Here is a 22,976-nt window from a genome sequence, read left to right as displayed (position 1 = left end):
ACCATTGGCCTTCCAGATGTTGTTAGACACCAACTCCCATCAGCCCCAGCTAACAGAGCCAAGGATGATGGGAGTTGTAGATCAGCTGCACCTGAAGGGCTGCAGTTTCCCCATCTTTGTGGTAAAAATATATAGGTAAAATGAAAGTAAACCTACCTTCTTTCTTTATTAGCATGGCATAAACTGTTGCCATCTATTTGAGTGTGCAGTACTGTGAAAGTTATACTGTTAGAAATAGAAAATTAGGATTCCTAGTCATAAAGGGGTATCTAGCTGCCTCTTGCATCCATAAGCTATCTTGCATATATATGCTTGTTTCCAGTACTTTATAAGCCTCGGTGACTTGAATTTGTGGTAGTTCACCGTTGCTGAAACCTGTGGGAGCAGGGGAATCAGAAAAACAACTAATTTTGCCACAGTGTTCCTCCTTCCCCCAAGTTTCCTTTAGGTAGAAAATGAAGATGCAGTCAGTGCAAAAATCTTTTGCTATAGAAAGTACTTATGGCCTTTGATATCTTTCAGAAATCGAAGTTAGGCCCATTGATTTCAGTGGGCCTACTCCGAGTAAAACTTCGTTAACTACCACCCAGTAAGTTTCTGCAGAGAAACTGACTTTGCCTCTCTTCCTTGCAGTTGCTGCTTCTCCATCTCATGGCCCTGGAATGAATCTCTCTCACTCTGCATCTTCACTCAGTCTGCAACAAGCTTTCTCCGAGCTCAAGCACGCTCAAATGACGGAAGGACCAAGTACAGCTCCCCCAGTTTTTAACCAGGCTGTGCCACCTTTTCCATGCCTAAGTTCAAGCATGAATGGGGGGCTGCCACCAACATCGGTGCCTGCTCCTTCTGCCTCAGTTCCTTCCACCACCGGTGTTTCTTTACCAGCAACAGAAAAAGTGACAGCAGGGCTTCCGTCGGGTGAAGAATTGCCAGGCTCCAGCTCTCCACCACCAGGGTTGCAGTCACAGTCAATTAGCGGAGTGCCTTCCAGCGTCAGTGCACCTTCTTCTTTGTCCACAACTGCATCCCAGGCGGCTTCTGCTGTTGGGGAAATTGTTCCTAGTGTTAGCACCCCTGCTTCTTTAACATTGCCACAAGCCGGAACGACAAGGCCTAGCATTACAATATCGGGAGTTGTGGCACCAACTGCGACATCTCAACAGGTTGGTGCTGGCAGTGCTGCCCCGGCCGTTTCTCAAACTTCAGTCCCTGTGTCTTCGGCACAGAGCGTGGTTTCACAGTCTTCTCAGTTGAACACGAGCGGCTCTGTACCCAGCCTAGCTGAAATGGTGGTAGTTAGTGTGTTGCAGCCAAGGTCAAAAACCGAACAGTCACCGGAAAAACCACAGCAAGTCAGCGGAGGTGGACTGCCCGCGCCTGTTTCTGTACCTATATCTTCTGCAGTAGCATCAAGCATATCTAGCTCCATCTCGCAGCCGTTACCCATCCCACCCACAGTTACCTCATCTAGCTTAGGTGCGGCAGCAGGTGCTGTCTCTACCCCAGTATTACCTGGCATTCTGCCATTGGCACAACCAGTAACGAATGTCCCTGCAGTCCAGCAGACTTTAATACATACTCAGCCTCAACCAGCTCCATTAGCCAATCAACCTCATACTCACTGCCTGGAAGGGGATGTTGACAGTCAACCCAAAGCACCCGGCATAGATGACATAAAGACTTTGGAAGAAAAACTCCGGTCCCTTTTCAGTGAGCATGGCGGTGTTGGAGCAGCTCACCCATCGGTATCCCTGGAGACATCACTGGTGGTGGAGACTACAGTTATGCCTGGCTTGCCGACCACTGCTGTTGCGCCCACAAAACCTGCGGCACCTGTTGCAAGTACCAGTATACCACCAGCCAGTTTGATTCTTGGTCCAACAGGCTTACCTATTGCGACTCCAGTAGCCACACCGGGGCAAGCAGGCACTCCAGTCACTTGTGTTACTACTACAACATGCAGTACGGCCTCAGCAACAGCCAAATCAGGGACACCTCCTTCAAAGCCACCTCTTAGCAGGGCACCGGTAAGGAATCCAGTGGTCTTATGAATGCGTTTTAAAATATCCTAAGCTAGGAGCCTTCTAAGACTGACCTGGAACATTTAGCTATTCCTTCCATGGTCAGTTCTGTGCATTTAGTGCTTTAATTCAGCTGTTCTTTCCCCCATTTGTTTGCATACCTCTTAAGTATTGGTGCTTGCCATGACCTCATTGTGTACAAAACAAGGAAGAAATAATGTATCACTAGCACCATGGGCTGTTTTCATTTCAATTCACATTCTGGGTGGCCAATAGCCATGGCAACTTCTTCAAATGCAAGGCAAACATCTGACCAACATTGAGACAATTGTTGCAGTTTGCAGCTGAGCGTCAATTTATTAAGATGTAACAAGAAACATGCATGTGGAGCATGCATGTACACATATTGTTAGCTGTTTTTGGGTGGGCATATGAGTTCTGTTTTGTGGCATGTACATTCAGTAAATAGAGGAGATTTTAAGTGCCAAAGTATGTAGTAGGATTTGTAGTCTGATGGCACACTTGACATATTAACTGTAGTTCTATGATAAACATGGGCTGTGCCATCGATATAAATTCTACAGGGGAAACTACAGTTGGAAAAGATTTGTGGTGTTCACAGAAATTTGTATCAGATTGTGTAGTCAATTGTTTCCTAAAACTGTCCAGTGTCAAAAGTAGATAGCACTAACTTTCAGTTCATTCATGTTGCCAAAAAGTACTGTACACATTGATTATTCCAGGCTGAAATTTGTACAGCTATGTGTTTTTAAGAGGGAGATGAGAGAGTGTTCAGAGATCCCACACCTTACCTTTTAAACTTTCATTTCTATTATTACATACGGAAGTCGCTGGAATGTTCTGTCTAACTTTGCTATGAGACTGATGTGCTTCATTCTACTGCCTCTTATCTAACAACCTTTTTGTAACTTAGCTGAGTTTTTCCTTGCATTTTGCATGTTCAACCTTCTTTTAATAAAACACCCAGTAGACTGCTAGTTTTTATGAATTCAACTAAACCCAAACATGCACCATCCATCCATTTGTTAGCTCCTTTTTACACTTTTGGTTGATCAGCCTTGCAAATAATTACAGTAACCGTAATCCACAAATACTTACTTTAGCTAGCCAGACCTTCTGAATGTACTTTCGCATCAAAGGATGGCTTGAGACATGCCATACTGCAAACTACTTGCATGGGAAGAGAGGTTTTTTCCTCTCAGTATAGCATGGTGTGTAAACAATAATACACATTCAGTAGTTTCTATCAAAATGGCTACAACAGATGCTTTGTTGTAGAATGGTAATAGGTTTCTAAGCATAAGTGCCATAAGATTGTAATACTAGGCACTGTGGATTTCTGTAATGTTTGCTGTGCCTAACTATGTCTCATGAATCAGTATCTGAGATAACAGTGTTATCTTAAGAATTGTTTGGAGAAGACTGCTAAAAGTATTTTCCTCCACTTGGGGCTATATCACATATGACACTATTTTATGCCGCAATTAGTCTGCTGGAAAACTAGGTACAGTATTACGTGTTACAAAACAAAATAAAACTGCCACATGAGTTTACAAGCTTCTGCGTAGAGTAGTTTTCATATAGGAAATTAACATGAGTAGAAAAAGGTCCATGTATGAAATGAGTATAAAGGCAACTCTGGCATTGACCTTTGAGAGCCTTTACCTGGTCTGGGTGGTAGTCAGCTAAGTTTTACTCAGAGTAGACCTGTTGAAATTAGTTGCTCCCTTAGTAACGTTCATTCATTTTAATGGCTCTATGATTCTGTGAAAACTTGGCTGTGTATTGCCTTGTTCAAACTGCCCTTAAATACAGGGGTTGATTGTGTTCCCTCTAATAGCTTTCGCTACACTTTATGTTTACAGTCAAATAACCCAGATCCCACTATCAATCCAGTAACAGGTAGGAGGGTAGGAAATCTGTACCAGGGTTAGTGAGAGATAAGCAGTTGCTAGGGAGTGAGCAGAGAAGGGGCAACACTATGGAAATGGGAAGTCAGAAAAAGGTGGCAAAGCGTCCCAAGTGCTGGACCATGTTTTAGCATTTGTGGTGGTTGAGTCAAAGCACATTGTCTCAAAATTTGTTTCTATTTTGTTAATGGTACTCCTTCAGTATTAAAGCTTCTACAGTGAATTTTCTTTTTTCCATATGATGTTACAATCTTTTTCTTCTGTGACTGAACTTGAATTTTACCATCTATTCATAGGGGCCACTGGTAGGTTCTGAACTTCCAGCTGGCACTCCAGCCAGTGAGCCGCTGCCACCCTTTCCAGGACCTACACTAACTCAGGTGCTATATCTGCTTCTCTTTTTTCCCCTTTTCAAAGAGCATGTTTAAATTAAACCCTATTGCATGTTATTTCTTTCTATACTTTTTTTTACACCGAGTAACCTTTCTTTTTTAGGGACGCGGGTGGCGCTGTGGGTAAAACCTCAGCGCCTAGGACTTGCCGATCGCATGGTCGGCGGTTCGAATCCCCGCGGCGGGGTGCGCTCCCGTCGTTCGGTCCCAGCGCCTGCCAACCTAGCAGTTCGAAAGCACCCCCGGGTGCAAGTAGATAAATAGGGACCGCTTACTGGCGGGAAGGTAAACGGCGTTCCGTGTGCTGCGCTGGCTCTCCAGATGCAGCTTGTCACGCTGGCCACGTGACCCGGAAGTGTCTGCGGACAGCGCTGGCTCCCGGCCTATAGAGTGAGATGGGCGCACAACCCTAGAGTCTGGCAAGACTGGCCCGTACGGGCAGCGGTACCTTTACCTTTACCCTTTCTTTTATAAAAATTGAAATGGTTTCTTCATTTAATACTCCTTTTTTCCTTTGAAGAATGCTGTGCCCCAATGTCCAAGCCCCACAAAGAAATAAAAGCTGCTGAACTTCATGAGCACTAGTTTAATGCTAATTGTACTTTCTTGGGGTTAGCATTGTAGACCCAAAACAGCTGGAGAGCTGAGTTTGAGGATGCCTGTTCTAAACTAACCTTAGTCACCTCATCAGTCAATGTTGCTATGATATTTTCATGGCTGGATATGTAAACAAACTCCTGAATAAATTATAGCAATTAAAGGTATATTTTTATACTTTTACTTAGGCCTCTCTTTCTGTTTTCATACTATTCCTTTATAACACAATGCTAACCATGCTTACGGGTGGCGCTGTGGGTTAAACCACAGAGCCTAGGACTTGCTGATCAGAAGGTCGGCGGTTCGAATCCCCGTGACGGGGTGATCTCCCGTTGCTTGGTCCCTGCTCCTGCCAACCTAGCAGTTCGAAAGCACGTCAAAGTGCAAGTAGATAAATAGGTACCGCTCCGGCGGGAAGGTAAACGGTGTTTCCGTGCGCTACTCTGGTTTGCCAGAAGCAGCTTAGTCATGCTGGCCACATGACCCGGAAGCTGTACGCCGGCTCCCTTGGCCAATTAAAGTGATATGAGCCCCAGAGTCGGTTACGACTGGACCTAATGGTCAGGGGTCTCTTTACCTTTAACCATGCTTAAGATGTTGTAGGAAACGTAAGATGAGGCACACTTTGGGTAAGTGTAATATCTCGTTTCCACAATGGCCTGTAATGGGTTTCATACCTATCTGGAGAGCAATTTCTAGGCTTTGTCCTACAAACATGATGGAAAGAAACATCTCAAAAATATTAGTCTGATATTATGTGGCATTGCATGCCTAATAGCAGATATTCTACTTCCGTCATAAGTTGATTGAGGTATGGAGTCATCAATACAGAGTTGTGTATAATTAGAGCCAGATTCTTACATTTTAGTACTTTGGGGAAACAAAATGAATCCATGGAGATGTTCTCCAAGGTCTGAAACAGATGGATGAAGTGTAAAGGATGAAATTTAATGAATGCACATGAGCTGGTTCCTTTGATTCCTAGATTATGGGGTAGATAAAACAACTGTGTTTGCCTATGAAGGCTAAGGACTGGTTTATATGGAGGTTTTTATTGAGGTGCCAAGACATGGATTGAACGGATTTGATTGTAGTTGATTTTGCATTGGTCATATAATAACATCATGTAGCTTGTTTGCTTTCAACAGACATCTACTGAGCAGTAAGGAGTGATTCTTTTGGAAACTTTGTAAATGACAGTGTGTTAAATGTTGGATGGGTAGAAAAATGTAGCCCAGAGTATTATGGGAATCTGACATCTCAACAGTCACCTGACTGGCTCAAGGATGCTTGTATTAAGGGTGAAATTCAACTAAGCTATACTCAGAGTAGACCAATTGAAATTAATGAACATGACTAATTTAGGTCCATTAATTTCAATGTTCTACACTGAGTAAAGCATAATTGAATACCATACAATGTGCCCATTTATCTCTCCTCTTATTTCCTGCCATATAGCTGTTGAAAACTGGAAATAACTGTTCTCTGAAAGTTTAGTGCATCTCAACTCTGGGTATATATCATGTAAGCAGCAGTCCATTTTCAGTTCACTTTATACACCTCAAGTAGGCTGTTGGCTACAAACATTTATCCCAATAAAGTAGTTTCCAAGGTGCCCACACAGGATTATTCTGAAGGAGGCTTTGTGTGTGTCTTAAGTGACTGAGGGCTGTGGAATACACAAACACACAAGTTCTGGACTCTTCACTAGGTTTCTTTAAAAACATGAAATTGATTAGCTTCCGAGAAGCTTGACTGCTGCATTGTATGTTGTCGTAAATGACATTATGGTGAAGTAAAGTCACATTCGTGAATGTTCTATGATTAAAAGATGATCATATTGTGGTCTTCTGCTTAATCATTGAATTTCTGATGTCACTTCAGAATTCTGTTGTAGAATTCACAATAGTTTAGATGTTACATGTATAGCAAGGTTTAAAGGGGCAACAGCTAACTGTTCCTACTTCCTGCAGTCCCAGCAACCTCTGGAGGATTTGGATGCCCAGCTGAGAAGAGCCTTGAGTCCAGAAAATGTTCCAACATCAGCTCCTGCCGGTGTAAGTTTTGCTGAACTAGTGACCAAAAAGTTCAACATGCCCATCTGCGTCTGCACTGCTTCTGTGTGATGGAAGCCCAGGGCAGAAGGGACATGTTTACTAAGGGCTTACAACTTGCAAGATTCATTTCCAGGGGCTGGAGGGGTGAGCAAGAAGCAGTTGGTTTCATTTGGCCCACCACAAGCTCTGGAGTACAAGTATTTATGTGGCTAACGAGGGAAGCAGGATTCTTTGCTTAGAGATTGGGAGAGGCAGTCGTCTCTTGCAGCTATGATGAGTGGAGGCACCAGGGACAAAATAGATTATTGGCTTAGAACAAAGGTGTCATTGGTTTATTGCCTGTTTCCATACTGTTTGTTTTGTAGTATTTTAATTGTGGTTGAACCTGATTCTTGTGTTCTTTTTTTAAATGGAAAAGCAGGAGTGGTCAATGCGCTACCCTCCAGATATTGTTGGCTACAACTTGCATCAACCCCGGCTGTTGGCCATGCTGGCTGGGTCTGGTGAGAGTTGCCCTCCAGATTTTATTCAAATCAATCATGTTTACTACCCCTTCAGTATAAAATAGGCACCACATACCTTATTTTAGACTCCATTTATACATGTAGAGGTCTATGTATTCCTCCGTGTATGTGCAGGCCCTACATCATGCTATGTTCCTCATAATTACATACACCATTCTCTACTCTTTATATATACCGTATTTTTCGCACTATAAGACACATTTTTCCCTCCTAAAAAGTTTTCTGTGTTGAAGTTTTTTGCGTGTGGAATAGTATTCAGTCATGTGAACCTCCACCTGCAGCCCAGACACAATTTTACCATCTCAGTGAGAACTAGCATTTTCTCCAACTATGAAAACAGGCAATGGAGTTGTATGGAAAACAAATTGTGTTATATGAAATATAAGGCCTGTACAGTGGAACCTTGGTTCTCGAACTTAATCCATTCAGGGAGTCCGTTTGACTCCTGAAACCATTCAAAAAACAAGGCGTGGCTTCCGGTTGACTGCAGGAGCTTCCTGCACTCAAGTGGAAGCTGCGTCGGATGTTCAGCTTCCAAAAAGCATTCAAAAACCAGAACACTTCTGGGTTTTCGGTGTTTGGGAGCCAAAATGTACGAGAACCAAGGTACGACTGTTATTAGCAACAGCAAAGCTGTTTTTTCAGGGTTTCCCCTCCCCAACTTTAAGATGCTGTGGTGTGTGCAGAATCATTTGAAACAGGATGGCCTTGCATATGCTAATACTGGATTTGGGAAGGCTGCTTAAGGAGAGGCCTTGGCTTGCTACAGTGGATACTCGTCAGTGCTTTGCTTTGGTATCTGAAGCTTAAGAGAATTGATGTGATCCGGTGAATAACTACGGGCAAATTAGTGCCCTGAATTTTTTTAAAAAGAAAAGGAAATTAGAATATTCTGGTGAACTTTATTTTGTTTGTTTGTATTTTTCATAGCCTCTGCCATCAGTGGCTTCTACAACGGTTACTGGAATGGCATCTGCACCAGAACAGCCTACAAATACTGGTAAGAACCTTTTGGAATGAACAATGTCTGAACAAGAACACTTGGTGTCTGCTGTTTATTATACTAGAGGTTTGTTCATGAATCCTGTGCTAAAGGATTATAATCTCAAAAATATTGGCTTTTGGAACTCTACCTTAAAACAAATGAATAATAATTAAAAACACCCAAGTGATTATGTGGATAGTTTGACACGGGGTGAAAGTACGATTGCTCTTAAGCAGTGACTAAAAGGATCTGTTGGGTTTATTCTTTTCCCAGTAGCTTTTATGGGTAGCACATTCCCTTTTGCTCTTTAACAATGATTTGATTGTACTGTGGTCACTCAGGCATTGTAAATATTCAGGCTGTGCACCAGATTTGGCTGAAGCCTGAACTGAATTGGGACAGTTAGGGAGGAGGGGAATCCCAAGTTGGGTAGAGGCAGCACCAGACTGAGCCAGGTTGGGCTGCCTGGAACAATCTGGGGCTGTTAGGGAGTGGGGCATTGGTTGGGATGCAGGAGAGGCAGGGAGTCTGTTTCTCCAGCAAACTCCCCGCAGGGAATGTGCTGGGGAAGCTGACCCCTGAAGGATTGAATTTTCTGGTAAGCATCTAAAACAGTATTCATTTTGCAAGTCTCTCTTGCTGTTGTAATCTTACCTGATTTCCTCCAGCAGACCAGCAGCTCCTTCTGCTGAAACCGAACAGGGATTTGCGTTGCCATACAAGACCCTATAAAGAAAGTGCCTACAGCGGGTCTGGCTTCTGCCGCCTCCATCCACACTACTCATTGCTCCCATCATCAGCCTCAACAAGTTCCCTTCCTGCCTATCTTACCCTTTAAGCAAGCACCAAGCACATTCCATGGATGCTGCTGGGTCTTGGGAGTTCAGGCTTCTCCCACCTGCGCCATTCCTTGCTGCTACCCAGCTGTCCCTTGAGGCCTTTCAAGTGGAACACACTGCATCTTCCTTGCCAGCCTCTGCTTTTGCAGCACCTCTCAGATGGTGAGGGAAGTGAGCGCTGTGTCTCTTTCCCCACTCATGAACAGGAGGTTTCAGTCCCGCTGACATTCGGGCCCTGCTCTGCCAGTGTGCTCCCTGTGGGAAAAGGTCTGGTGGAGCAGCTCCCAGCAGAATTAAATCCTGCCCTGGGATGAGGTAGGAGGAGATGCAGTTTGCTCCTTTCCTCTCCACTCCCCCAGTTGATTTGGGGCTAGATCTGGGCCTGGTGTTACCCACATTAGCCCAGGTTTTTTTGGGCTAATGTGGGAATGTTAGGAAATAGGTCATTGTTTTCCCATTGCAACTTTAGTTTTACACTAAAGTTATTTTCTCTTGTAAGAATTGCTTGCTCTTCTCTTCCAATAGGGCCTAATGAGTTAATATATTAGTAATTCCTTTAGGTTTCTCTTGGGTAGACAAGCAAAATTTCTGCTAGTAGAATCCTGTCATGTGTTGTCAAAGCCAATATGAAAATAATCAGTTTTTGTTAAGGAAATGTTCAAATGAGGTACCACATGCCTTTTTGTAGAAGGTGAATACTGCGTGTTCCCAAAACAAAGCCCCCACCTACCCCTGGTTAACTAGAAAAAAGTAAGATGACTTAACTGAAACTGTTAAAGCAGTTTTGTAACAGCTTCCTTTGATCTAATTAGAGGAACACATTTCTGATTGACTTTTCTCAGAGAATTTTGTTCACAAACACAGGGGGCAAAAAATTGAATTGCAAATCCTCTTCCCACTTTTCCCCATTTCAGAGTCTCAGGATGCAGGAAGCTGTTCCACAACTACCACCTCAGGAGTTGCAGTTCTTAAGATGGGTCGTTTTCAGGTATTTTACAGCATTTTGTTGTGTCTACCCTAGCTACTGTGTGACTTTTATGGTTCTTATTTTATAGACAGGGAGCTGAGACTGGGACAATATTGTACAACTGTTATGGCTGCTCTGGCCCATCAGCATCAACAACACTCTTGCTCTTTAAGCATTACTAGCATTCTTCAAAAGATGCCCATCTTGTCTCATTATCCATTTTCTGCTTTCATCTTGTGACTATGGTGTCAGCACAAGTTTTTATCAGAAAATGATCTAATGCAGTGGTTGGCTCCTTTTGGAGGGAGAACTGTTTAAAATTGTTCTTACTTTTTATGTGAAGCCTTGGCACAAACAACCCTTAGTTCCTGTGCCTTACTGTAACTGTAACTAATCCTATACATGTGAAGCAGATCCACATATTTTTCTGTTTAACCCTGCTTCCACTTTCTTTTCCTTTTTGTTCTGCATCCCCTGTGTCAAATTTCAGACTAAGCTGCTCAAGGCAGGAACCTATCCTCTTAGACTTTGTAAAGTGCCACTCTGTAAAGGTGCTCTGGCTATAATACTGTATGTCTCTATTGTCTCTAGGTGTCAGTAGCTGTGGATGAGCAGAAAGAGAGTGGAAGTAAGCCCAGGCACTTTGACACAAGCAGCTCAGATTCCTCATCTTTGTCTAGCAGCAGCAGCCCTGAGAGTACTCTGGTGAAGCCAACCTCCAGTGGGATAGCCGAGGCCATTGCTGTTACCTCTGCAGATGTGGTGGATGGAGTTTTTTCACACACTTCCACCGCCAATTTGCAGCCAACCAAGGTTGGGCGTTTCCAGGTGACGACGACAGCAACAGACCAAGTGGGCCGGTTTTCTGTGTCTAAAACTCAAGATGAGGTGACCTGTGTGGAGAGAGAGGCCCCTGCAATAGTCCCTCTGGCTGTAAACTCTGATCACGTTTCTTCTCCCATCAAAACGCCTAAACCAGGGCTTATAGCGAGAAGGCATTCTCTGCACCTGAATGGGCCATCATCTGAGCTGGAAGCTGCCTTCCTGAGTGGTGCAGCTAAGGAGCAAGATGATGGCTCAAGGAGTCCAGACTCTCTCCATCCACCTGGGTCAAAGATCAGTCTTCCAGTTCAGAGCCTTAGCAACTCATTCAACTCTTCGTACATGAGCAGTGATAATGAGTCGGACATAGAAGATGAAGACTTGAAGTGCGAGCTGCGCCAATTGCGAGAGAAGTAAGTCCTCTTGCCCCCCCCCCAACTTTTTTAAGAGGACATAATGAGTAGAAGCATGACTTGATTGAAAGCTTTATCCCATGTAGTGGGACTAAAAACAGTTATTTGCAGTCAACACTTGCAGGGAATTTGTATAGTGAGGTCTACAACATTTGTCCCCTGTTTTTCTAGTGGAATGAGTGCCTCCTTGCAATTGACATCTCCTTATTAAAGGATAGGCAGCTGGGGATGAGAAAATAGGGGCTTCTCTGAGAGTTCACAGCAGAGGCAAGATTTGAACTGGAGATGTCTGGGACACTGTTCAGTCTTAGGTGCTAAAAATGCATGAGCGGACTAGATGTCTAGCTCTTTGGTGTTTTATGAGTGGACTAAAGTACAGAGAGCTCCCATGCTTCTGGCTTTCTCACTTTAGCTAATTGCAAATTCAGGTGATTCAGTGTTGAGAATTTCATTCCTCCTGTGCTGCAGATGTGTGTGTTACATGTCACATGTCTGTTTACATTCCAGCACTGATTGTTAGAGTCTCGTGAGAGGAAATTGAGTTACACTGTTTCCGCTCTGTATAGCTTTTGCTTTTGCAACAATCTCTCCGAGGAAGACAGACAGAGAGGAGCCATGTTTTCTTTGTTCTGTTATGTTTGGTTTAATTTGCAATAAATTAGGCTTAGATGTTACTCCTCAAGGCTGAGCTTCTGTTTTGAACTCTGCTTGTCGTGTGTTCATGTCCCTGGATATGGACCACATCAGCGTGACGGGAGACCGGAGTGATGAATCCCGGGTGACGGTGCATTGGGGGGAGGCACCAGACCTCGGCGTTCATTAAAGAATTAGAGAAACAGTTCCAAAACTGCTTGGGAAGAACCTCTGGGCTTCCAGGATACTTTGGGCAGTTGAGCCAAGAGAGAAAAATGGATCTAAGCCAGGGGTGGGGAACTTGTGACCTTCCAGATGTTCTTGTACTCCAGTTCCTATCATCCCTGTCAACTAGCCATGCTGACTTGGGCTGATGAGCTTAGTTTATTATCTTTTTATTTCTTTAAAAAAAAAACAGACTCAGGGGAGGTTGCAGTGATTAAAACATAATGAAGCACAAGAAAATAAATCAACACAATTAAGTAAAGTATCAACCATCTGTCCATATATTAATATATAGGCCAAACCTTAACGTTCTTGAAACACATGGTGGTCCAAGGTCCCCCATTTCTGATCCAAAGGAACCAGGCTCATCTAGTATCAGTGAACTCTAGGAGTAGGCAGTTGGCAGTGGGAGAAAATGAAGGGCAGGGGAAGAGAATTTAACTACCGATGGTCCATGTGTTTTACAGTAAATGTCCACTTTTCCCACTTTCCTCTCCTCCCTGCCCTCTTTATATAGCTATAAAATCCTTAGTACAACAGGAGAATGCTGGGGTGGATTTTTTTCTCTCCCCTTTTCCTCCTGAAACTATTTGCTTCTCCCCCTTCACTAGCCTGCCCTGAACTGCCCTACACTGTTGCATGCTGTTTGGAGCACTCCTCTGAGAGGGTGGTAATCCACTGTCATACTGTGTGCAGCCATAGTTGTATAGGATAATGCCTAGATAAATAGCTTCTAAGTTGGGTTCACTTCTTGTCCATCCATTATTGGGATGATTTAGTGGTATGAAAAGTGACACATATTTCCTTTCCTGTTCATTTAGGCACCTTAAAGAGATCCAAGAGCTTCAAAGTCGCCAAAAGATGGAGATTGAACTGCTTTACACGAAACTGGGCAAGGTACCTCCAGCAGTAATCATCCCTCCTGCTGCTCCTCTGTCAGGCAGACGAAGAAGACCCACTAAAGGAAAAGGCAGCAGATCCAGCCGCAGCAGCTCCCAGGGTAACAAGAGCCCTCAAATTTTGGGTAAGACACTTTAGAAATGGCCATGGGTTGGGTAAGTTGGCTTTGTGTAGTGTCTTGTGACTTTTTGTTTAATATGGGCTGCTTAATATGGGCTCGACTGGCTACCATGAACTCTCCTGCTGCAAATTCTCCTTCCAACTGCCACTGATCTTTATCCCACTTCCTTCAAGGAGCTCAGAGTAGTGCACATGATCGCTGCCTCTCTCTTCCTTTTGTAATGTAGATTAAGCTGAAAGCAGGTGGCTGGCTTTCTGTTTCATAGTGAGCTGTATGTCTCACTGGCAACTTGAACCAGGGGTGGGGATATTTTTGTGCTTGGCCAGCCAAATCCTTATTTCCCCACGCCTGGTGAGCCAAATTTGACAGGTGTGCGGGGTGCCTACCTCTCAATCACCTGACGTCACTATGATGCCATGTGACATTGCACTTTGAAGCCCTTCAAAGGACACTGCAGGGCTGTTGGAAAGTGTTTTGCAAACAGCCCAGTGCTGCTCTTTAAACCTGGGGAAACTGGAGCTTTAAGTAGCAGCTTGAGGTTCTTTGTAAAAGGGCTTTCCAACAGCCCTGCACTGTGCTTTGAAGCAGCATGCAGCAGGGCTGAAGTCTCCACTCCTCAGCGGATGAGTGGGGACTTCCAATTCTGCTCTCTGCAGGGATCTCAGCAGGATTTAACTCCCCTCTCCATCAGCGGATGAGCAGAAAGTTAAATTCTTCTGCAGTTCCCTGTGGAGAACTGGTTTGTGCAGCTAACACAGAAGGCAACCCCATGCCCCCAACAATCATCTGGTGCCTCCCTGCCCATCAGTGTGGCAACAGCTGATTGGCAGGTGGGTGTGATTTTGAAGAAATAGCCTGCCTGGACAAATTGGGGGCCCTGTTGGACCAAGATATGCCTGCAGGTCAGAGGTTCCTCACCCCCAGAAACCCAGGTCTTCTCAACTCACGTTCAGCTGTCTTTATCCACAACACCACTCAAGTGTTACGCAAAACGTAAGCACCAAAATTGTATCCCATAGCCTTTTCACTGTGCGTTTTAGACTTTAGATAAAAACTCAAGAAGTGCTGAGGGATTGTATTGGGCAAAGCAAGGCTTCCTGCAGCATATTTCTGTGGGGGATGTGCAGTGAAGACATGCAGTTAAGGTGTTTATTGTTTACTGCCTTGTAGATTTTAATTTTAAGATATGGAATGTAAATATAACTAATTAGTCCTCTGTTACCGTACCCAGTAGAAACAGGTGGATGCTGAGTCTTAATTTGTGTGTATTGCCCTTGTTGACAGAGTATTCTTTCGATTGTTAGCCACAAGCAGCAGTGTAGCAGTCCTGTGAAAGCATTTCATTTTTTGGCCTGTGTTCATTTCTCCCATTAGCTGTTGCTGGTTTCAGCCTAGTTTAATAACTAAAGCAGGGGTAGGGAACCTCTGGCCCACAGGCCTAATCAGGCCTTGCATAGCCCCCGTTTGGCCTACAAGGCCATTTCCCTCCATGCCATGCTGACCTACCGCACACACAACATAATCAGATGTGATGTCAGGTGAGGGGCAGGTAGAGCCATAAACTGCATTCCCAGTTGTGCATTGGCAAGGGAGATTTGCTGTCATGCATGGGAAGTTCTATTGGCTGATATGTGGTAGTTTAAAGCCCTTTTTTCTGCAGGAATTGTCTCTGTTGTAGTGTAGTGCAGTTTATCCCTGCAAAAAGCAGGTTTGAAGTTGCTGCCTGTCAACTGATGAGTGGCAACTTCAAGCCCACTGGATTGTATTTGCTACCATGTTTCCTGGTAGCACAGCTGGTCTCTGCAGAAAGCAGGCACCCACCAGTTAAAGTGGGCCACTGGAGTTGGGGTAACCCACAACTAGCCCCCCCCCAGCTGGATCCAACTCCCTACCCCTGATCTAGAGTTTCCTTTTATGTGCCAGCAGAGGTCATCCTTAAGAAGTGAAATATGAACACTGTGCATTTGGGATGGGAAAACTTAAGTACCCATCATGTTGCCAGTGTCCTGATTTGCTTCCCTCTCTCCCTAGGCAATCTGTCTGCTCAGAGTGCACCTTCGGTCTTGCCCCAACAGCAGACCCTCCACCCTCCTGGCACTGTCCAAGAAACAGGACAGAACCATCTGTTACAGCCTCTGAAACCATCTCCTTCTAGTGAGAACCTCTACTCTGCCTTTACTAGTGATGGTGCCATTTCTGCGCCAGGCCAAGGTAAATGTTGTAGATTAGCAGCATGGAGAGAAACGTGACTGGGGGCTGAGGTGGGGGATTAAATATCCTGCTACATTTCAGATTATCTCCTTCATAGGATGAAGCTGTGAGGCCTGGGACACTTCAGCAAGTAAAATTAAGGATATGACAGTGAAGGTTGCCCTGTATGTTTTTGCACCTTCCACATCAAGGAGAGATGATGGAGGGGAAATCTTGAGGCAGATAGTGCAAAATGTCTCCCTGGATAAATTGGGAGCTTGTCAACTTTACTTGCACAAGTTAGAAGTTTATCATGGTCCCTGAGAGACCATATTTGAATTTGCAGTTTGCATGCATAACTTACTCATTTCTGACACACACATTAATGGTGTGGGTGGAGTGGCAGTATGTTGCTTCAAGACAAGGAGGTGGGTATATCAATAAAAGAATAGAATATGCTACTGCTTCTTCTAAGTCACCTTCCTAATGAGAAGGGAGCTTCTGCTCATTCCTTTTTAACCATATGAGCCCTACTAACCTGTACCTCATGTGTCTTTCAAGTTGTGCAATGTATTATGTCAATGTGTGCATTGGCTGTTTTATATCACTTGTGGCATGCAACCCTGTTCCTGCTGGATTAACTATTGGAGGATAGCTCTGTTCCAGTTGAGGAAACAAACATGATTTTGAGAGTGGGGGTGGGGGACAGAAGAATCCTGGCTCCTTGTGTCTTGCAAATGCTCCTCTACCGGATGTGAGGTTCTTTTCTCTCGTGTCTTGCTAGTGCATTTCACCACCAGCTTAAAGAGTTTTCTAACATCTTGTAGTTGTGTTCTGTCTCTCCTCTCTTCTCCTTGTTCTTCCCCTCTTTTATTTTTGTTTTATCACAGGGTGTGTGAAGTTTAACTGTGCATCTGAGCGGGTGACATTCAAGCCTGGTGGCAGGAGGACCCGATTTCTGAGTACGCCCTGCTTGGCTCTTTGTGTGTAACACCTTTACTCCTTCCTCGTCTTTTTGTTTTCTGCTACTTGGATCTGTTGTCACATGCTGTCCATTCACATCTGCCTTCTTGTGTCTCTCCAACCCCAGGGCTTGGCTGAGTTGCTCTTAAGTATATCCTCCAGAAAGCTGTCTTAAAAAAATTATTCTGCTGCTCAGCCAAAAGGCTACGATGATAGTGGCCTACGTTTTTCAAGTTTTAATGATGCTTTGGGTAGCAAACTCCTTTCCTCAGTTTATAGTCTTCCCTGTAGTAACTGCAGGGAAGGCCATGATGGAACCTTTCCTAGTGGTTCAGCTGGGGTTCTGTGCAGACCTGGGCCAGTTTGCATAACTCTGAAGAGGCACAGGCAGCTGTTTATTTGTTTGGGCTGAATGTGTATGTGGCACTGACTGTCACACTGCTTCAACATGCATAGCATCAATTCAGGGTTGAGGGCTGTGTCTATTGTTGAATTGGTGCTCACGATGGAACATTTCATAGAATTGTAGAGTTGGAAAGGTTCCCAAGGGTCATCTAGCTCAACCCCTTGCAGTGCAGGAATCTTAGCTAAAGCATCCATGGCAGATGTCTCCTGCTTTTCCACCAAAGGACTTGAAATCAAGACAACAGTCCAGGAAGCAGTGTGACTAGTTTCTACTTTTGGAGCTATGGGCATTGTACCTTGTTGTTACTCCTGTTGGAGGGAATTGCTAGCTTTTTTTGCCACTTCACCCCACCAGCTCAATTCTTAGCAGAGGAAAATGTTTAAGGTCCCTGTCTCTTGACTAAAATAGGAACCTGGGAAGGGATTATTTGTATTAGCTCATGAGTTGCATAGCGATATGATCAGCTTAGCATATGGGTGCCTTATTCAGGTTTAGACATGCAAAACCTACTTCATGCTTCATCAGTTTTAGATAGAAGAGTGACTTGTGGGAATGTATTCTTGAATGGGAAGGGCCAATGTTTGAGAAAGGGTATTCCTTCCCTCTTCCTGTGCTTTGGAAGGGAAATGTTATCCCTTAATAATTGGGATTAAGATGCTTCCAGCGTAAATATTTCTTGCACAGCATCTCATGTGTTGCTTGGCACTCTGTCCTTGCAGAGTATAAAAACATGTTCAGCCTGCTTTGCTGGAGCTGTGTATTGCACTTCTGAAATTAATGGCATTTAAAGGACTATAAGGCATTTAACAGATAATATAGACCTAATAAACAGATTAAAATTGTAGCCAAAGGAATTGAACTCTAAAAATAGCTGTTCTACATACATTTGATTGGGTCTGTCTCCAACCTCTACTGAACTAGGCAGGGCCATGGAAATAGGTGGAAATGGATGGGTCGGTTGTGCTGTGATTCTCCAGCAGTTTGACTTCACCCCTGGAGGCACACTCCATTCTCTCTCAAGACAGGCAGATGCCAACAACATGTGTCTATTGAATTGTGTGCTTATGCTGCAGATAGAATACTATTTTCCTGGGTGTGCAAATTGTATTCTTCTTCCCAGACTTAAAAAAACAAGCAGGATCTTGGGATCCTATTTTTGAAGAGCATCTGTCCATGTACACTGAGCAGCAGCTCAGCCACGCCGGGGATTTTTCTATGCCTGTACCTAATGAGCCGAGCAGCAGATTCCAAGACAGCCTTGCACAAGGACAGCTACAATGAAAATCATAAGATGATAATATTTGACTTCAGAGAAGTTAAAAGAAACTACCTTTTTAGGATTTGAACCTGCAGCACTGCTTTAGCCTCATCGTACTTGGTTTTTAGTTGCTTGGGGCAACTGGAGTACTCTTTAAGTCATGCATATTTATTCTTATTTAAAGCATTTATATCCTGCCTTTCAATCCATATGGATCTATAGGGTGGCTGGCCAGCACCCATCATAAAAACTCTTGCAGAACAACATGCAGCTCTTCTCCCCATCTCAGGCTTCTTAACTGGAAATCTTAATGTGGACAGTATAAGGCAGATCTGAAAGGATCTGCAACAAATAGTGATAAAGCCAGGACTAAGAACTAGCTTCTCCCAGAAAATATTGAATTGCAATAAAAGATTAATAAGAGATCAAGGAATAGTCATCCTTTATTATTGTGGTGGATAATTTAATAAATAGCAAAGATACGGCTAATCTTGCTGCACACTTGCTCTAGTTTTAATGTGGCTCTTGAACAGGAGGCACCTTTGTGAACTAAGATCCATGATGGGGAGACAGAAAATGCTACTTTGGTCTCTGGAAGTAATGGCATATGTGCAGTACCCTCTGCTGCATCCCTCAGTTTATTGCAGCTGTCCGGTAAAACAAGGCAGCACTTGTGGAAGCACGGCTTGGCTTGATGCTCAGTTTGTTTACAGGTTTCTTGTTTTACTGGATTTTGACCTGACATCCTATCACAGATTCTGGGATGGTGGGAAAAGGTTTCTGTTAGAAGTTAGAAGACTGGGCACAAATAACGGGTGGGTTTCTTGATAGCTGGACAAGAAGTAGAAGAGATTCAACAGGTCTGTCCCTACCTCTGGTGGCACTGATGTTCCAGAAAATAGGGAATCAGAGAATGTCGGAATTGAGCCATTATAACGTACTCTCAACACTGCGGGAAGTTTTTATGCCATTCCTTTTTCAGTCAGAAGGAGAAATCTGATCAGCTGGGCATAAATTAGAAGAAGAAGAAGAAGAGTTTGGATTTGATATCCCGCCTTTCACTCCCTTTAAGGAGTCTCAAAGCGGCTAACATTCTCCTTTCCCTTCCTCCCCCACAACAATCATTCTGTGAGGTGAGTGGGGCTGAGAGACTTCAAAGAAGTGTGACTGGCCCAAGGTCACCCAGCAGCTGCATGTGGAGGAGCGGAGACGCGAACCCGGTTCCCCAGATTACGAGACTACCGCTCCTAACCACTATACCACACTGGCTCTAAATTAAAGATTTAGTCCAGTGTTCAGTTCAGGATTTGTTTGACTTTCAGTTTGAACTGGACTGAAGCTTAGTTTCCTCCAGTCAGTAAGAGTACCTGAACTGTTGTCTGAGACTCACTCAGTCTAACTCACCAAAACCTACTTAATATTGGATGAAATGATTAGGCCACAATCTATACATGTGAGAGATACAGGTGCATAAACTAAATGTGAATATTGATGCAGCTCCTCCAGTTGCCACTGCGTGTCTTGCTAGAAAAGTCCTGAAAGAATCAAAAGCAGTGTCACCAAAGGACAGGGTCCTGTTGTATTCTCCCCTCTTTATAACCAGGCTATTTGTGCTGTTTGCTTGACACTAAATGTTTCTCACTGTTTCTCCCTAACAAAATGCTTTCTCTTTGTGCTTCAGGGAAGATGGTGAAAAAAGTCTGCCCTTGCAACCAGCTCTGTAGTAATTATTGCATTTTGGTTACTTCTGAACTCTGATTGCCAAGCTGCTGTGTTTAAGTTTTCCTCTGATCTCTGAAGCTTAACCTCCCTGAATCTGTCTTGAGCACAGCATCTGTCTCTTGTGTCCCTTTCTAACTTGTTTCTGCACTAACACTGCAACAGGCCTGGCCACCTCACGACGGCAGTTCCTTGCTGGAATGGCATGTTTTGACTATCAGTCACCTGTGTCCTCCTTGCTGATGAGGAATGATGCCAAAGTGTACATTAGCACAAGTAATTTTTGGGTCAGAAGGCAAAATCTCCCTCGTTCATGGGCTTTGTGTGCAGTGATCATAGTGGAAGGGGTTTGCCCTAAGCACTGATCCAATTTCAAAAGGAGCTTCCATATCTTACTAAGAGGAAGGGCAAGGACCCTGATGTCCTTAGAGAGTACCTGCAACAGGAGAAAGTGTCATCATCGATGAAGCGTCAGTAAATGGGAGTGAAGCAAATTGGCAGCGTTAAGGTGGGGAAGGGGCAGCGGCGTGTGCAGTGATGTGACTCACAGGGCCAGTTAAGCCTCTGCATTTGTTCAGTTGTATGAAGAGCCGAAATAAGTTTCTGTAACGTTTGCTGTGACTGAGCAAGATTGGAGGGAGGTTTTTTTCCCATGGTCACTGACCTAAGTGCTCGTCAGACTCTTCTTGATGGCTGGTTCAGTAGATGAAGTGTCTCGAGAACTGGCTTCATAATAAACCAGACACAAGAGTATTTTCAATACAGCTCACATTTCATATGACATTCCCTCTTATATTTTTTGTTTTAGAGGGTTCCTGAGACAATCTGGTGCATTTTCAATAGCTTGTAAAGTAAAAAGCCAAACATTAACAGACCCCATCTATCACTTCTGGGTTGAAACTCTCTCCCCACCCCCAATTACTTAGAGATGCAAGCAGGGCAGAGTCTGGGCACTACACTTACCAACAAGAGCTGTGTTTTCTGGCCATCAGGAAGGGGCTGATGGATATGTGCTGGTCCCTGCATGAAATTGTAGTCAGGAGAATGCACTGATATTTTATTGGTACCATGTATCAAGATTCTTACCACCACCACCACTTTCTAAAAATCTGTGTTGCCTGTTCCCTCTACTATTCTTCAGGTTGCTCATTTTTTTTTACTTAGATGTGTGTTTGTGTTCCAGTTTCTCTCACACTACATGGCTGAATCTTGTTGCATCACAAGTATAGTTTCCTTTGCATGTAACACAGTTACAATCTTATTACTATTAACTCCGCATTCCTTCCTCTCACCTGGGCAGAGGATTCTTCCTCCTTCCTCTTCCCTGCATGTGGATGAGCACCACTCCCATCTTATTTAGTAGTTTTTTGGGGGGGGACTGCTGCGTCTTTCACCACCTTGGCTAGTTTTACCCGCTTGTTTGTATTTCACAATGCAGTGGCACCTTGCTCAGTTGCTCTAACCAATTATAATGTTTTGAATTCTTGTCTAATCTGGCTTGGATTCAGGGAGGCCAGTTTTATCCCAAAGAATCAAGGGTCCAGTTAAGTTGCCAGTACCTATGACTTTGCTTCTGACAGCAAGTTCTTGAGCAGTGGGAATGGATTATCAGTTTTTAGATTTGACTCTTGTGCAGTGGGAACTCTTGGTTCCCTATTTGACTTCTTTTAAAGCTTCGACTCCATTATTTTGACAGTCCCACGAGCAAGTCGGGTGGAATTAATGTGCTACCTTCTACTGGTCTAATTGGTGTTTCAGAAGCTGTTTTGCATCAAGTTGTACCTTCACTCCTTCCTTGTGTTGAAATAGGAAGGCCTTTTCAGTGGACTTGAATTGTACTTTAGGCTTTCCCAGATGCACTTCTTGTGTACAGTCTTGAGCAATGCAATGGGCTCATTGGCTTCTATACATTGGAGACCGTGTCCTATCTCGGTGATCATGGTGCTTGTTACATAGCACATGTGGGGTTCTCAACACTCTTAAACTCTTGCATTTAGGTTGCTGCTTCCTGAATAACCATTTTGGGCAAGTAAAAACAACTCTTTCACACCATTCCACTAGAGATTTGCTATAGAATGGCCATCACAGCAGAAACTTGGATGCTTTGGATTTCCCTTCATTCTTAGAATTTGATCCTACCAGGTGCCATATTCTAAAGAGAAACAGTTCCTTGCATTTCTCTTTGCAGAGCTGTATAAAGTTCTGTATGGCGTGAAACCCAAATGTGCAGGTTCTCCTGGAAGCTGCCATCTGAGTTGGAAGCACCATTGTGCTTGGACAGTAAGCCAGCAGGTTGGAAGACATTGTGCTTGGACAGTAAGCCAGCAGGTTCATGTACATTCACGCAGATGGAAGTACCTGCCAGTAGCACAATGTCTCGTTCCAATAACGAGTCCCTGGGGCTTCTTAGTTTCCATCTGCAGAGCAGAGCAGCTGTCCGTGCTGAGTGAGTGGGCAGAGTTGGCAGTAGCATTAACTTGATATAATAGGTGCTTGTTGACAATGTAGAGGAACCCATTAATCATGGACCTGTCATTGATACCAAAAGCTAGTTCATTCCCCAGTGGAAAATGGCAACGTTGCAGACCACCCACTGATCTGGAAAATAACACACAATTACATGATTAACCTAATAGGAGTGAAACTGCTAGCTGAACCCTAAATCCCTTCCTCTTCATTATGTCCTGGTACTGAATTGTAGAATTCATGTGCATGGCTTTTTAAACTCTTGCTTTCTCCTATTTTTCCATTGTAGCTATAGTTTTGATGGCCTTCAGGAGCTATCATGCAGTCAGGTTTAAATGACAGCCATTGCTTTGCTCTTCTAGGGACCAGCAGTACAAACACTGTTGCGGGTACAGTGAACAGCCAGGCACCTCAGTCTCAGCCTCCTGCCTCTAGTCGAAAAGGGACCTTTACGGATGACCTGCACAAGCTAGTAGACAACTGGGCTCGCGATGCCATGAGCCTCTCTGGCAAGAAAGGAGGCAAGGGGCATGGCAATTATGAGGTA

General features: G+C 44.1%; 1 protein-coding gene across 10 annotated transcripts in view; it reads left to right on the top strand.

Annotated features, from left to right (window-relative positions):
* The window catches only part of WNK1 (WNK lysine deficient protein kinase 1), a 110,696-nt gene that overhangs the window by 84,758 nt on the left and 2,962 nt on the right, over positions 1-22,976 (top strand). For 3 of the 10 annotated variants that reach the window (XM_081878774.1, XM_081878776.1, XM_081878768.1), the window contains 11 exons: positions 634-2,027; positions 4,249-4,332; positions 6,915-6,998; positions 8,453-8,522; positions 10,261-10,334; positions 10,905-11,548; positions 13,228-13,430; positions 15,459-15,638; positions 16,508-16,600; positions 19,926-19,967; positions 22,792-22,973. In XM_081878774.1, the coding sequence (XP_081734900.1) occupies positions 634-2,027; positions 4,249-4,332; positions 6,915-6,998; positions 8,453-8,522; positions 10,261-10,334; positions 10,905-11,548; positions 13,228-13,430; positions 15,459-15,638; positions 16,508-16,600; positions 19,926-19,967; positions 22,792-22,973 (3,050 nt within the window). The remainder of the gene's footprint in view (positions 1-633; positions 2,028-4,248; positions 4,333-6,914; positions 6,999-8,452; positions 8,523-10,260; positions 10,335-10,904; positions 11,549-13,227; positions 13,431-15,458; positions 15,639-16,507; positions 16,601-19,925; positions 19,968-22,791; positions 22,974-22,976) is intronic. The other 7 variants (XM_081878767.1, XM_081878771.1, XM_081878770.1 and 4 more) reach the window with 7 other exon arrangements.

The sequence above is a fragment of the Podarcis erhardii genome, assembly GCF_964252035.2.
Source record: "Podarcis erhardii genome assembly, chromosome: 10".
Classification (NCBI taxonomy): Eukaryota; Metazoa; Chordata; class Lepidosauria; order Squamata; family Lacertidae; genus Podarcis; species Podarcis erhardii.
Note: the sequence above shows the minus strand (reverse complement) of the source record. Positions and strands in the feature narration are given on the sequence as shown.